This window comes from Ahaetulla prasina, chromosome 1 (assembly GCF_028640845.1).
Source record: "Ahaetulla prasina isolate Xishuangbanna chromosome 1, ASM2864084v1, whole genome shotgun sequence".
In the NCBI taxonomy this organism is placed as follows: Eukaryota; Metazoa; Chordata; class Lepidosauria; order Squamata; family Colubridae; genus Ahaetulla; species Ahaetulla prasina.
In genome coordinates this window covers 74,478,160-74,495,136 of record NC_080539.1, presented here as the reverse complement: position 1 = coordinate 74,495,136, position 16,977 = coordinate 74,478,160, and the positions used below count along the sequence as shown (strand labels likewise).

The 16,977-nt window shown below is 33.7% G+C and overlaps 1 protein-coding gene across 2 annotated transcripts in view; it reads left to right on the top strand.

Annotated features, from left to right (window-relative positions):
* Positions 1–16,499, top strand: part of BIRC6 (baculoviral IAP repeat containing 6) — a 183,436-nt gene extending 166,937 nt beyond the window's left edge. For both annotated transcript variants that reach the window (XM_058164248.1, XM_058164240.1), the window contains exons 66-74: positions 1,626–1,836; positions 5,268–5,413; positions 6,400–6,510; positions 7,685–7,902; positions 8,856–9,017; positions 9,487–9,564; positions 10,274–10,462; positions 14,839–14,973; positions 15,811–16,499. In XM_058164248.1, the coding sequence (XP_058020231.1) occupies positions 1,626–1,836; positions 5,268–5,413; positions 6,400–6,510; positions 7,685–7,902; positions 8,856–9,017; positions 9,487–9,564; positions 10,274–10,462; positions 14,839–14,973; positions 15,811–15,990 (1,430 nt within the window). In that variant the 3' untranslated portion in view covers positions 15,991–16,499. The remainder of the gene's footprint in view (positions 1–1,625; positions 1,837–5,267; positions 5,414–6,399; positions 6,511–7,684; positions 7,903–8,855; positions 9,018–9,486; positions 9,565–10,273; positions 10,463–14,838; positions 14,974–15,810) is intronic.
* Positions 16,500–16,977: the final 478 nt, after the last annotated feature.

Below are 16,977 nucleotides of genomic sequence, written 5' to 3'. Positions count from 1 at the left end.
CCAACCTAAAGGATAGTTGTAATTTTTTCAAAATGCTGCAGAAATGGCATATGCACAAGGACAGTCCTGTTTTGTCCCCCTCTTCTCTGCATTCTGATCTGGCATTGATGCTGAATAGACACCAGAGATGACACCAGAATGCTTTTATTTGCTTTGGCTAATTAAAAAAATTGCTCCCGTTCTTGAAAGACAGACATTGGTATGTCAGTGACGCATGTGCCACTTTTCACAAGCTTAGACTACTGCATTGCATTCTCCTTCAGGCAACCCCTAGATGGAAATTGCAACTGGCCCAGAATGTAGCAACGTGAGTTATAAATAATAAGGTCATACTAATTTAATACACATCATTTTAAAGACAAAATAAAGTTCTTTATGAGTATTAAAGTTCAGGTTTTGTAAGTGACACAAAATATGGTTTGTAGTTTTTGCCATGGGAAATTTGCATTAACAGGACCAATCAAGAGGCCTTACCAATGGGAAAAATATTATCGGAAACCAGTAGCCTTATTATTTCACAGCTGTTTCAGCTTGAACTTGAAATATAATGGAAGAATTTCTGGATTTTCAGAAACACCAGTGCAGATATGCCTAAGAATAATTTATAATGAGTGAGTTGGACACAGTAAAGTGAAACAGAAGGTGAAGAAATTATAGTTTAACTTCAAAAATGATGTATAGGTAGTGAAATAGCAAAATATGAACTGTAATTTTGAACTGTACTGTACTTTTAGACTATCTTTTTTAAACAAATAATGATAACTTGGTAAACTTTACTCTCAAAAACACAAATAAGATCAGAAATTTATCAGCATTCAACATTTAAAACTAAATTACTATTCTCAAAATAATATAATCTGAGGAGAAAATTAGGAGACATACATATTTTGAAGTCATATTCATTCCATGAATTAATGTCATAATTCATTCATAAAATTCTCATATCATATCTTATACTACCTACTTCCATGAAAGTGAGCAACTTTCAAGACTAATAGCTATTTATAGCCACAAATTTGGCCAATTTCCCTTTAAATCTGTTAAAATTAATGGCTGTTATGATATCTGATGAAAGAAACATAACTGTGTGTTGTACAAAGAAAACCTTTTTTATTCTTCTTCTTTAGTTTATTTTTTATATTGAATTTGCACAATTTGTAACTTTGTTGCTGGCAATCCTTATGATTTATATTGATATATTGACCATCAATTGTGTTGTAAATGTTGTGCCTTGATGAACGTATCTTTTCTTTTATGTACTTTTCTTTTATGTATCTTTTCTTTTATGTAAACTGAGAGCATATGCACCAAGACAAATTCCTTGTGTGTCCAATCACACTTGGCCAATAAAAATTCTATTCTATTCTATTCTATTCTATTCTATTCTATTCTATTCTATTCTATTCTATTCTAGATGGTTTCTTTTTATACTGTCAATCGCTATACTGTCTTATGAATAAAGTTCTGATTTTACAATTACAGCTATTCAAAACAACCAAAAGCATTCTAATTTTGCCTTTTTTTCAGCAAATTTTTATAAATATATATTTTTATTAACTAAATAGAATCTAACTTAAATGTAAATAGCTGGAATTTTATTATATTTCTTCCTTTTCTTCACTTAGTTTTGGATATGGCAAGGCATGTCCCCCTCTACAGAGCTCTTTTGGAACTTCTCCGAGCCATTGCTTCGTGCACATCTATGGTACCATTGTTGCTTCCCTTGACTGGAGAAAATGGAGAAGAGGAAGAAGAACAGTTAGAATCCCAAGCTTCAGTTGGAACTCTGTTAGCTAAAATGAAGACATGTGTGGATACTTACACTAATCGATTGAGGTATTTCTTGAGATTGATTTAGAGGAATAGCATAATATAACTACTCCCCAAACAAATGCAGGGGAACCTCTATTTATTTCCATGCTTTAGAGCAGAAGAATTTTAAATAAGAACAAGTTTGGTTTGTTCTTATTTTAAAACAAATTTGGCCCATAAAAATTGGTTTTAATGACTTCTGTTACAAACCCCTATTTCCCATTAGAATAGAATCTGGAAAGAACATTGCCACCTGTGATAAATCCCAAGCAGTTGAGACTTTTCTCCTTCCAACCATCACTTCTGATTAAAAGTAGGAATTTCTCATAAAAAAAATCTTTCCAATTTTAAAAGAGCTCTCCACCTAGAGCTCTTTTAAAACCAAGAATGCAGGGGATCAATGCAGTGAAGTAAAAGGAAACATTAGGCAAAAATGACAAGAATTTTGGCAGTGTTCCAAAACCTGAATTTCCCCTCAATATTTGAGTCATGGTAATTTGTTAGGTGTAGAAAAAACAAAGTTAACGTTCTGTACAAAAGCAAGATATAATCCAGTTTAATATATAGTAATGGGCAGAAATCTATACCTAGTATATTTATCCAATGTTAGCATATGACAAATACAAAAAAAACAGACATCAATAAACAGAACTGAACATTTGAGAAGTTCCCTGCATAACTCTAGGAAATTTCTTTTTGTAATCAACAGATGCTAGAAATTTTGAATGCATTAAAACAATAATATTTAATAAATTGAGATGACCACACCAAAATTCAGAATTATCTGAATTACAAAACAAGTGAATTGATAGAAGTCAAGACAAAAATTATGAAACCAAATTTAATGTTTTAAGTAAGGACTGCACTTCATAGGGACGATAACCATGACAACTGTCTACACTTTCTTAAGCAAATCCATCTTGCTCTAACCCAGTGCTTCTCAAATAGTGGGGCGCGCCCCCAGGGGGGGCGCGAGGCTCCATAAAGGGGGGCGCGTTTGACCTCGGCAAACACTGTCATAACAATAAATGATACTATTTACAGTCGCGCGGGGGGCGCGAAAAATGTTTTCTTCTTCCTAGGGGGGCATGACAGAAAATAATTGAGAAGCACTGCTCTAACCTAAGAGCTCATGTCCTGGGATTATGCTAAACATTAAGTATTATCTTCATAGTTGGTGCTTCAGTTGTATTACAATATTTACCAAGCCACACCTATTTTTTAATTTGTTTTAAAGCATAAAGGAATTGGAGAAAAAAGACCCCTCCATCTAGATTTTTTAAAAAAAACTAAGTTGATTCTAGAACAATTAAAACCTGATGTAAATAGGAATCCTGTGGTGAGTTTTGAACAGTATATTTCTTCAATGGCTGGATTTAAATTATGTTCAAAGTTTTCAGCATTATGAACTTATCTTTTCAAATATTTATGGATGTATTGAAAAAAGAATGAAATTGTTGATTCTTATATGCCCAGTTTCTTACTGTGCTAATATATGTGTGTTGAATATTGAATATGCAAATAGAATATAGAAATTTCAACTGACTTAATGTTTGACAGCTGAAAATTATACCTTAATTATTAAATTTGAGCAAAAAGAATAAGACCCAATAAACCAAGATTCATGTTGGCACATTCCTAACCTCTTTTTCTTTCATAATGGAACTCATGCAGACATAGGATACTTGTGACATCTTGTCATTGTTCTTCAGAAATAAATAGGTCATTAATGAGTCCAACCTTTCCAAAGAACATCGTAAGTAAGTCCTTGAGGAACTCCAACATTAAAGGAAAAAAATAGGAAAGTATCTTTAATAAAAGAACTAAAGAAATAAAATAAATCCCCAAAATATACAGTAGAAAAAAAACGAAAAAGTAGTCAGCATCTTTCTCATTGAGAATAGAATATAATACAAGCAGAAAACATTAAAAAATATAATGAAAAATTATTATAGCAGTAATTTGAGTAGAATATGTTAAAACAGAAAAGTTATTGCATTGATTGCACAGAATTTGAAAATAATGTTGATAATGGAGAAAAACATTATTGCCAACAGAAGAACAAAGAGGTATATAGGTTATAATAGAAAAGTAGCTTGTATTAAGTTTTAGAGTGAAAAGTGTGCAAAAATCTGGGTCAAGGTAAAGATTGTCTTTTAAAAATTTAGTAAGAAGAACAGTTAGAATATAATACAAATAAAAGAATTCAAATGATAATCGGACAATAAAAAAAGAAATTAATAATATTAAAAGGGAACATGTTTGCCTGTCCCATGAATTATACAATAACTAGAAAAGGGGCCAGACAAAAATACTTCAGAGCAAGAAGAACAAAATAAATTTATATGTTAAAGCAAGCATTCAGAATAAAGAAAATACAACAAAAATATCCAGAATCCAGAAGTTGGATTAAGAAAATCAGATCAAATTATCATTCGTATTTCTCCTGACTCCAGATAATAAAAAGCTTTTACCAGAAGAAGGTTTTGTGTTGAACAAAAATATTATTTTTTAGACTGTAGATGAAATGCAAATTAAAATCTGATCAATAAAAGCAGTAAAAACAGTAAAAAAGCAGTAAAAAAAGAAAGAAAAGTCACAGCCTAGTAGTTTTATTAAGAATTAAATGACAAGCTGAGTTGAACGTAAGAAAAATAAATGAAGAAAAGTAGTCAAATTAATCAGACACAAGGTACTCAGAATATAATTTAAATGCTGATATTTACACTAATATTCCATGCACATGTTTTGGAACTTAGCTTATTCAGCATACTAATTATTCTAGTTTCTGAAATAGATTTTATACACTTAGTTTGCTAGAATTTAAAGAAGCTTTTATTTATCAGCATTGTCTTGATAGGAAAAAAAAGGAAAGAAAATTTGGATAGAGTAAAAAGGAAATACAATTTGTATATATACATGTTTGTGCACACACACACACACACACACACACCACCTTCATTTGTTGGGGCTATACAAAATTTTAGAAAGAGCTGCTTTGCAAAACTTTTAGCACCTATGCTTGAAGTTTTTTAACAACCTTGTTCTTTAGATACTTAAATTACTGCTTTGAAATCTGTTCCCAGTTGTCTCAGTGTGTACATAGGTAGGCAAACTATTTTGTTTCATTAGCAGTTCTACCAGAAGTGTGCAATGCATACACATATGGAAAACTAGGGACAATTTTCACGTAGCCTCATAAGCCTTACAAAAGATGTAGTTTTATTGCTTCAGTGCTGTTTTGTTAGAGATGTCCTGTTTATCAGTTTCAAGAAAAATGTGGTTCAAATTCTACATATTAAATTTTATTTTTATTATATGGTTTCCTCATTTTAAAGGCACACGCTTGGTTAACCTTTCAAAGCATTATATTTAAGGCATGTTTTGTAAATACTTTCACTTTTATCAAAGTTTTTCTTTTTTTAAATCTTGTCCAATTTTGACCTATTCTGTAGATCAAAAAAAGACAAGTCAAAACCTGGAGTAAAGTCAGAGACTTCAGAACAAGAACCAGAGGGGCTGACTCTTTTGGTACCAGATATCCAAAGGACTGCTGAAATTGTTTACGCTGCAACAACAAGTTTGCGTCAAGCTAATCAAGGTAAATGAGCTTGAATTTTTGCACTCCATCTTTTAGCAGTATACAAATTCTCAACAAGACTGAGGTAACAATGAGTTCAGAAATGGAAAACCCCCCAAAAAACTATGGACAAGTAGATTAAAAAATAACGTGCAATCATTTTTAAATGTTAAAAAATGATCAAATGTTAACTAACGTGTAAAAATATACCTGGGCAAGAACTTTTTCATTCTTCCTGAGGCATAGAAAAATGAAACATTATCCCAAGTTCTTTTGCATACATGTCTCAGGTGTGGAAGATCAAGACCACACATGAAGTTCCATTTAAACTGATTTATTGCCTATGCACAGGATTCTAGTCAACTAACCATTAGCATTATTTTGGTACTAGATGAGGATTAAGGGAATTCAAGAAAGGTTGGAATTAAGAAATGTCTGTTTGGTGTCCATTTGTGATAATGTAGAGACTCCAGTCCAGGGGTGTCAAACTGGCGGCCCATGGGCTGGATGTGTCATACACAGGCCATGCCCACCCCAGCTCCGCAAAGGGAAAAATGTCATACGTCACATGATGGCAATGTGATGCCACGAGTTTGACATCCAAGCTCTAGGCTGATTCCTTTTGGCTCCGCCCACAGACTGTGCCACACACTTTACACACATATTTCTTCCTTCCATCTGGACAACTTTGCTAGAGACCAGAATATCCATCAAAGAAGACTATGCTATTAATATAAAACTACTGAAGCTTTTATTTGTTGTGCTTTTGCTTCTCTTTAGAAATTCCTGTGACACAGATAGAATAGGACCAAGCACAAAGTTGAAGCTAAAGAAATGCCATTATGTTTGACTTTAGGGCCATCAGCATAGTGTCTCCACAATTAGGATGAGCCTGGTTTTTGATGATGCAAAATGATACTTCTGAATTTTGCAGTAAAGAAATACTATAGATAAATTTAACAGTACTTTCTAAAATGTTATATGTTTTGTTGTAACCATTACAACAGAGAGAAAATTGGCTGAATCTTCTAAAAAAGCTGCAATGAAACCCAAGCCATTGTCAGTTTTAAGATCTCTTGAAGAGAAATATGTAGCTGTAATGAAAAAACTGCAGTTTGGTAAGTAAATAATCTATATTATAGCATAAAAAACAATCCCCAAGGCATCTTTGTGGCTTTTGCTGCTTTGAGGTTTAATTTTCAAACACATTTTAATGGAATATCTATATAAAGATTGACAAAAATGATTACTCCTTTTAGTCCTTTCAGAATGTGTTTAATGATTTAGACAATACAAGAAGATGCAACCACCCAAAACTCCTACCCCAAAAGTGCATATAAGTTAAAATTTGCCAAAAAAATTTTTGCCAAAATTCTAGATATAATTACCTGAAGTTTAGTACAAATCTAGTACTTGTAATGGAGTAAGAGAAAATCAGGAGTGCTAGCAAAACTTTCAAGGGAAACGCAACTTTGACAAATAAATTTGAAATAAGCAAGAAAAGTAACATTATGCAAATATATTTTGGGAGGCATTTCCAAGAATAAATGTTAGTGAGGCAGAAACAGTATCAGTTTGAGGAAAACTATTGCTATTTTATGCTTTTTGCATTGTTTATCTTTTTGATCACTGGTTTTGTTTTACTTTGTTTCTATTTTTTTAATTGTTAACTGCCCAGAGTCATGTATATAGGATGGCAGCCATATAAAGTGTGTGTGTGTGTGTGTGTGTGTGTGTGTGTGTGTGTGTGAGAGAGAGAGAGAGAGAGAGAGAGAGAGAGAGAGAGAGAGAGAAAGAAAGAAAGAAGAAAGAAAGAAAGAAAGAAAGAAAGAAAGAAAGAAAGAAAGAAAGAAAGAAAGAAAGAAACTAGCACAGTTAACATTTACAAGAGAAGAGTATGTCTTTATTTCCTGCTTGTGAGCACCAACAAGTATCAGACTGGCCACTATGAGAAAAGTGCTGGACTAAGGAATATCTTGTCCTAAACCAGGAGAGCTATCCTTAAACTTAACATGATAATTTACTCACCTTCTCCTATAATTATTATCGTATCATTACTGTTGTGTTCTGGAAAAATACATAGGTAGAATAACTTCACAGTTTTAAATTACACAATATGCAGGGGTAGTGTAGATATGAATGCAGGGAATTTGGACTGACATTTTAATCTTTCAGAACTGTTTGTGAAAATATTTTTATTTATTGATTTGTTTTTATTAAATTTAATTATTTTATCCAGTTAAAATACAGTTTTGCTCTACTAAGTAAGAATGTAACCCTTTTTATTTTTAGATACTTTTGAAATGGTTTCTGAAGATGATGATGGGAAACTTGTGTTTAAAGTAAATTACCACTACATGTCTCAGGTGAAAAATGCCACTGATGCAAACAGTGCTGCTAGAGCCCGACGTCTTGCTCAAGAAGCTGTAACGCTTTCTACATCACTGCCACTTTCTTCATCATCCAGTGTTTTTGTCCGCTGTGATGAGGAGAGACTAGATATCATGAAGGTAAAGCCAGACTTATATCCATTATGCTAGTTAAGTAATATTGATACTTATTTTGTGGAATTCATTGGACCCAGGAAGTGGCAAGCGGCAATTTAGGCCAGTACTTCTACACATCTCTTTCCCACCTGATGGAATTTGATAGTTTAGTTCAGTGGTTCTCAACCTTTATAGTGCTGCGACCCCTTTAATACAATTCCCCACGATGTGGCGACCCCAACCATAAAATTATTTTCGTTTTGAATTTATCGCGCCTGAAGCCGTATTGGCTAGAGATCTGAACTGCTTGCAATTGCTTTGAGGACGGAGGCATTAAAGCGGAGACTCCTCCCCTATTAAGTTTATCGCGCCTGAAGCCAGATTAGGCTAGCGATTGGGAGTGATTGCAGCTGGCTTGAGAGAGAGACATCAGAGCAAAGATTTCTTCTTTAATTCATCGCGCCTGAAGCCGAATTCGGCTAGCGATTTGAAGAGCCTGCAGCTGGCTTGTGGAGTCAACCATTGGAGCGCGATTCTTTGACTTGCAAGTATACTTCCCATATTTCCGATGGTCTTAGGCGACCCCTGGCAAATCGTCATTCGACCCCCAACGGGGTCCCGACCCACAGGTTGAGAACCGCTGGTTTAGTTAATTCACTTTTCAGGCCTTATGAATGGAAAGATGACAGAAGAGCAAAAAGGAAACATAAGAGATAAGTCATTGAAATAAAAAACCAGAGAGAAGTGAAAACTCTAGTGATTATTATTAGCTGCAGATAAAAGAGGCTATGCCAATCTACTTGGGAGAAAGAAGCCAAACAGCCATTCAGAAGTAAGAGTAAAGGTAAATTTAGCCAAAGACTATTGCTTGAAAAAACAAATTAACTAATTAACCAGTTGTAATTTCTATGGCAAATTGTATTGTGATCTGGTTTCCTTTGATTCTTAAGTATAACTGAATTTAACTTTTTCAAAAGGTTTTGATAACTGGCCCAGCAGACACACCTTATGCAAATGGCTGTTTTGAATTTGATGTGTATTTTCCACAAGACTATCCTAATTCACCTCCACTTGTCAACCTGGAAACAACTGGAGGACACAGTGTGAGATTCAATCCAAACCTATACAATGATGGCAAGGTAAATGGTTTGTTAAGCTCATTGGAGACCAGTGTGATGAAAGCAAATCTGCTGGTCATCCTTGGTGAAGTTGGCATCTACAGTTTTAATTTAGTAGGATGAAAAATATTCTAAGATCACAATTTGCTTTGTGTAAAATAAAATACCATTGCCTGGGAGGGGCCCATTAACTATTATTAGGGTTATATGTATATTAATATATTCAGATCCATCAGTAAGTAGTAACCAGTCTCTGTACATTGACTGTTTTTCTGAATTCAATGTATAATATCAGAGTTTATTTTCAGTAGAAGACTATGATGGTGGGTTATATAATATACCAGTCACCTCTTGAGGACAGAGGAAGTCACTTTACCGATTCTTAAATTACACAGCACTCATCAGCTTTGGACAGGCGAGAAGCTTGTGATAGCATTTATGAAGCCTATAGGATTGGAGTCCTAAATGGTTCAAAATCTTTTATATTTAGGTTTGTTTAAGTATACTCAATACCTGGCATGGAAGACCAGAAGAAAAATGGAATCCCCAGACATCGAGCTTTTTACAAGTATGTAACTTTTTCTTCATTAGTACTTCACAATGCACTTTCTTCGTGATGTTGCAATACAAACCCTACAGCATTTGCACCTAATGTCAGAAAGCAAGTACATCACTGCATGAATATTTTCATTTTTCCATCATTGAGTCTAGCACCAGATGCCTTGAATTGAAGCTGGTAAGCAGAGTGTTTGCGTTAAGATGGCTAAATCTAGGTGTTCGATTACAAAATGCATGTTACTCATGTCCACCATAAACATATTTAGCCATGGTTTGCGGTAGGTTATCAAACAGCATATGGAAGAGCTTGTGGATGAACAAGAAAACCTTTACTGAATTGTAACACAAAACATTTAATCATTTAATTGTTTTATGTTAAGAAACAAAAATGGAAATGGATCTATATTGACAAGAAAAAAAGTGGCAAAAACACAAGCAAAGTGCTCCTCTCACGAACAGAGTCAACTGTTTTGTGAGGCTTTTATAAACATTTTAAAGGCACACTATCACTTTGTAAGGTGTTATGATACCAAAATGATACTCTGTTCAGAGTATCTCTGTTCATATATGCATAAGCACTTAAGCTGAACAGAGTATCATTTTGTTAACATGACTCGATTCCTGCAAAGGGGCAATGTTAATGGAACATTTCAGTTATTCTTATGTTTTCATTAATTCTAATGTTGGCCTACATAAAACATTTCTTTTTCTATCTATAGGTACTGGTCTCTGTGCAATCGCTCATTTTAGTTGCAGAGCCCTATTTCAATGAACCAGGCTACGAAAGATCTAGAGGAACTCCAAGCGGCACGCAGAGTTCCAGAGAATATGATGGAAATATACGGCAAGCAACTGTTAAATGGGCAATGCTTGAACAAATCAGAAATCCTTCTCCATGTTTTAAAGAGGTTTGTGTTTGTAGTTTTCTAGATTATCTAATTGTTGTAAATCTAATGGTCTTCTATTGCACAATAATGTAACCTAGCTAAGGATATGACCTAAAATACTTTATCATGGAGATAAGGCATATAGATTAAGAAGCCATCATTCCATTTCTCATGCACTGCTCAACTAGATGCCTTTGCTAAGCCTACCAGTCATACTTTTCTTGTTGTTCCTCAAGAAGTAGTATTCATTCACACAACAGTGTGGGGAATAGACTCAAGACCTATGGGAACCTAACAGGACAAGAAGTAGACTCAAAACCTGTAGGGACCCATTGGGGGCAGAATGCAGAGGGGGGTGAGCTGCTGCAGGTGTTTCAGGCTGGTTTGTAAGTTCCTTTGCTCAGCATCGTCATAATTTTGAATGGTTTTTACTTTGAGAATTACCTGTACATTGATGTGTGAATTTACTAAAAAACTATTTTTCATAATAATACACACCTCTTCCATTTTCCCTACAAGAGTAATTGTACACAAAGAAAAGTAGATCTGCAAACTAAAAATAGTTCTGCAAATTTCTATTATATAAAGTGAAACCTCATTTTAATATACTAATTGTGGGGGTGCCAATTATTCATAAATATTTGTTTTTCTATCTATAGGTACTGGTCTCTGTGCAATCGCTCATTTTAGTTGCAGAGCCCTATTTCAATGAACCAGGCTACGAAAGATCTAGAGGAACTCCAAGCGGCACGCAGAGTTCCAGAGAATATGATGGAAATATACGGCAAGCAACTGTTAAATGGGCAATGCTTGAACAAATCAGAAATCCTTCTCCATGTTTTAAAGAGGTTTGTGTTTGTAGTTTTCTAGATTATCTAATTGTTGTAAATCTAATGGTCTTCTATTGCACAATAATGTAACCTAGCTAAGGATATGACCTAAAATACTTTATCATGGAGATAAGGCATATAGATTAAGAAGCCATCATTCCATTTCTCATGCACTGCTCAACTAGATGCCTTTGCTAAGCCTACCAGTCATACTTTTCTTGTTGTTCCTCAAGAAGTAGTATTCATTCACACAACAGCGTGGGGAATAGACTCAAGACCTATGGGAACCTAACAGGACAAGAAGTAGACTCAAAACCTGTAGGGACCCATTGGGGGCAGAATGCAGAGGGGGGGTGAGCTGCTGCAGGTGTTTCAGGCTGGTTTGTAAGTTCCTTTGCTCAGCATCGTCATAATTTTGAATGGTTTTTACTTTGAGAATTACCTGTACATTGATGTGTGAATTTACTAAAACACTATTTTTCATAATAATACACACCTCTTCCATTTTCCCTACAAGAGTAATTGTACACAAAGAAAAGTAGATCTGCAAACTAAAAATAGTTCTGCAAATTTCTATTATATAAAGTGAAACCTCATTTTAATATACTAATTGTGGGGGTGCCAATTATTCATAAATATTTGTTTTAAAGAACTAGCTATTCTCCCAGGGCTTGGGGATGGGTAGATGTGGAATCCTCAGCTTGTAGATATTTGTATATATAGTGTATTCTTTGGATGGATTCATTTTTGTTTACTTATATGTATTACGTGTTTTTATTTTTTATATTGTTGCTTGTTTTTATATTGTGAGCTACCCAGAGTCATTTTGCACTCAGACGTCTAAATCTAAATAAATAAATTATATCATTGCCAACAATTTATATCATTTCTGCAATGACCTTATTTGTACAATTGAAAAATATGTACATTTGAAAAATTGAATCAAAGACGTAATATTTCTCCCTGCAAATTTAAAAGTCATCTTATGGGAAAACATTTTAAATTAAGAACACTAATTTTTTTTCATTTTATTTGATTGCTCAGTGTCCCATATCAAATTATGCATACGAGTTTAGAGGACATTCTAAAGAAAGAATACATTCAAAGAAAGCAATAGGAATATCTTATTTTTTGAGATTAGGAGGCCAATTATGTTTTTGCTAAACAAAGTAAGAATTAAATCCTAAACAAAGTAAGAATTAAATCCTAAACAAAGTAAGAATTAAATCCTTCAGTTCCTTGAAGTTTCCTCTGCTTTACTTGCTTTGTTGGGAGTAGCATTCCTAAAGCATTTGCAATTGTAGAAGTTGGCAGTAGAAACTGAATTACTGTTTTATAATTAAAAAAGTGGTGAGTTGAACATTGCACAGAAAAGGGCTTTGGTACTTAAAATACAATGAAAACAAGCCAGACCACTAGCTTCCACTTTTTAAGGCCATGAAATATTTAAGACAATTCCAATGAAATACATAGTTGGCTCCTGTTCTCTTCTTATTATCTGTACACTTCTTTACTTACTGCCAAACTTGGAAGTGACCTTACAAGCTTCCATTTGGAGCCAAAATAAATCATGCATAGATCTGGCCTTGTTTAAGATTATATATGAGTCTATCTCTCATTGTCTATCGGTCATATTACCCCCACTATTGTAATACATTAGTGCTTAGTTAACTCCTTGTGATTTTTGTTTCTGACATAGTATATACAGTAATAATTATTGCCAAGTGTTTTTTGCAAAAATTTTCTAAAGTATTGCGTGCAGTTAATGGATAGATCTATTGGCATATTTTACTTGAAAATCCTAATTGGTTCCTTGGAATGAAATTTGTCAATAGTAGCATTAAATTAACCTAACAGAAACATAAATAGATCAGTGCATAGAGTGCCCGCATTCCTTCAATTTAAGGCTTGAGAATTGTACCACAAAACTACATGTTCCTAAACCTTCCCATTTTCTTAGCAAATTTTCTTATATATTTTGTAATCTTAATCAATTGTAAATAATATTCAGAGAGGTTGTTTTTAAACCATGAATGATTTCAACTGTACTTAAAGCCAGTAGGAGTTATATTTGGGGTTCTTTATTTACTCATTTATTTAATTATCATATATGACCATTCATCTATCAGATTGGGACTTTGGATGAATAATATAGAATGAAAACCAAATACAAACACTAACAAAAATAAAAACAATAGAACAATAATAGAAAGATGATTTCATATCAATTATTGCATTTCTATCAATTCTGAGGCACCAGGATCTATCATGAATAGAATAGAAGCATCTCTCTTTTTCATGTAATTGATTATCAAGACTTTATATATTAAATGTAGAACAAGTGTCTAAGGCTACTTCATGCTCCTAGTTAAATGTAATTTTAATTTTTTTTTAATTTGATACACTAAAACTGCATGAAATTCAATAAAGAACTCCTTTCCTTTCAGTTCTTTAAAATCCTCTCAGTTGAATGCTGGTACTGTAAATGGAAAAAAAATAGGAGAAGTAACTCACAATTCAACATATTAAAATCCATTTAACAATTTTTTAATCTATAATAAAACTTTAACATCAGATTAAAATACAGTAAAGAAAATTTAGCTAAGAATGTGAGCCCACTCAAGTCTACTCATTATGGAGCTTTTTATTATTTATTTATATCCCATCTTTATTATTTTTACAAGTAACTTAAGGCGACAACCTTCCTCCTCTTATTTTCCCCACCGCAAGAACCCTGTGAAGTGAGTCGGGTTAAGAAAGAGTGACCGGCCCAAGATCACCCACATGGTTTTCATGACTAAGACAGGACTTGAACTCACTGTCTCTTGCTTTCTAGGCCGGTGCTTTAACCACTAGACCAAACTGATTTTTGTTGACCCAAAAAAGTAAAAAATCAAGCCACATGGTTGCTCTCCCTCCACCCCATGTGAGAATAAATTTGCATCAGCATCCATTGATCCACAGAGACTCAGATATTAAAGGTCATATAGGGCAAATTGGTAAATAGAAAATATTCTGAGATACTCAGGTTCATGTATGGTAAACTCACACCTTTTGAAAATTGCTAAACAAAACAAATGTAAATGTAAATAGTGTACAGAATTATATTTTCGTAACAAAACAGTTGTATTTGTTCTTATTTTATAAGATAAGCCTTCTTATACGTTTATGTGAGAATTTTTTGGAACAGTGTAATTATTCAAACCAATTAGTTAAACCAATTTAATTATTTACTTCAATTCTCAAGATTGTTAAGGAGCTCTTAACTAATTTCCTATTTAGATAGTTGTTTATATCAAAAAAACATTTTCATCACATCAGCATATCAGTGCTTTAAAACCAGTGCAATATCTTTTCCCACTGCATTTGCCTGATGAAGTTAGGAAATGAAGCAGTTTCTTCCATGTTCATGAACATCACAAGCGTTGTGAAGCTGTTAATTGCTCTTAATGCATAGGATGGACACATGGATATATTAGATCTGTATATATTAAACACTTTGATAATTCAAAACTATGCATTAATAGCTAATTCTTATTTCTGCTCCTATTCTTTTTTTGTGTTTAGGTTATACATAAACACTTCTACTTGAAGAGGATAGAGATAATGGCTCAGTGTGAGGAGTGGATAGCAGATATACAGCAGTACAGCAGCGATAAACGGGTAGGCAGAACTATGTCTCATCATGCTGCAGCTCTAAAGGTAAGAAGCTAAAATCATATGCATTCGTGGCTATCTTCACCAAAAGTGATTGAGTGAGTGAATGAATATATTAAAGTAGGAAGTTCCTTAAAAATTAGACCTTATGCATACTAAAACTGTTGTCAGATTGAATTCTTTTTATTGTCTTTTTCTTCTTCCTTTTGGCTTAGAAAACATTGTAAAATATCAGTTAAATTGTACAACCTTTCTCTAAACCAGACCTTTCTGTATTCAAGATGTTCCTGTCATTTATCTTTATGAGTGGAACTGGCTACTATAGTCTTAATTTAGCTCCATGTTTCCTTTTCCTTTCTCCCAATAGTGATTAATAATGCTGAACATCAATAGGATATATTTTTCCACCCATGCTAACAGGAGCCATGAAAACTTGTTGTGTTTTGGTCACGTTTCCCTGACTAAATATTATGGAAGAGCCAGTTTTGAGGCCCTTCTGGAAGGCCAGGAGGGTGGGGCTAGATTTTACCACTGATGGTAAGATTCCAGTGGGCGGGAGTAAAGGCTCTTCTCCTAGACCCCACCAGTTGAAGGTGGCTACAGTAAATTTCTTTAAGGTCTGCCTCTTGGTTTGTGAGATAATCAGTCTCCGTATTATTCTCTTTTAATACAGTCCTGAGAAATAAATCCCACCCAGTTCAATGGGACTGGTTTTTGTTCATTTCTGTACAACTTCTGTTAGTCCGTAATTTTAGCAGGCAAATAGCAAACCAGCCTTGGCTATTATCACCATATGAAATGTATAATGATTTTACTGTAATGAGGTCTCAAACTCAAACTGCTGTGAAAGGGAACCTTTCCTATCTATGTTTCTGTGCACAGCGTCACACAGCTCAGCTGCGGGAAGAGCTTCAGAAACTCCCCTGCCCTGAAGGCTTAGATCCAGATGTGGATGATCCTGACGAGAGATGCAGTGCCATGACTAGTATTGAGGACACTCTCTTGCACGAGCAAGTCAAACCAAGCAGCAGTAAAGACCTCCCAAGTGACTTCAAATTATGAGCTATGTTGACATGGACTTGATAGACACACAAGGCTTTGAAGCACAAGCCAAATATGTCAATATTTGTATCTAAGAAGCTAATTATGTAATAGGTAAAGAAATTGAAACTCTAATATGCCCTTCAGGATATACAGTTTAATTCAAGATGATCTTTTATTTACCTGTACAAGAGTGTAAACTTTTTTGTGCTTTTATTTTCCAATTGTGAGAACCACTGATTGGTATGTTTAAAAGTTATGTATACAAGAATGGATAAATCACTGTTATATAAGGGACGCTACCTTAGGAAAGAATGTTTACTGAATGTTTATTATTTTTTTTTTACTTGTAGAGTGAGGGCAGTTGTAACAGAATATATATTGGTCATTCTTACAGCTACTATTTAAAGTCAGACAGTTTTCACTGAATTTGATAGATTTTACGTTTGGCCATATCTCCATTCTCATATTTGATTTCTAAAGAGAACCTTCTGTATACTTCAATAAAGATCAAATGGACATGCTCCGTCTTATGATTTACTGGTACCTTTTTTAATAATCTTGCCATGAATACATTATAGTTGGAGACTTGCACTTGTATGACTGAATTTATTACAGTCAACATATTAAATTTTATGCTTAAATAATTCTAAAATGCAGTTGAAATAAATGCACATGGTTTTACCTCAGCTAATATGTGGACTACTGAATTAATCTTTTTAAATTTTTTACTAATAACTCAGTGATTTTTACTCAAGCAGACAAAATATTTCGCACAATAGAACATTAGTATTTTTGAAGATTTCTTGCCCATTATTAAAATATATTTTAAAAAACGGGATTATAATTTCAAATTAAGCAAAAATTACTAATTAAATATTTAGAAATATTTTCTCAAATATTTCATTGGAGAGGTTTACAAATTGCCCTTAGTCAGATGATTGAGCTGTCCTGTCATCTATCTTCCAAATATTAATTTGGATATGGTGATTTTTATTATTTTTTTGT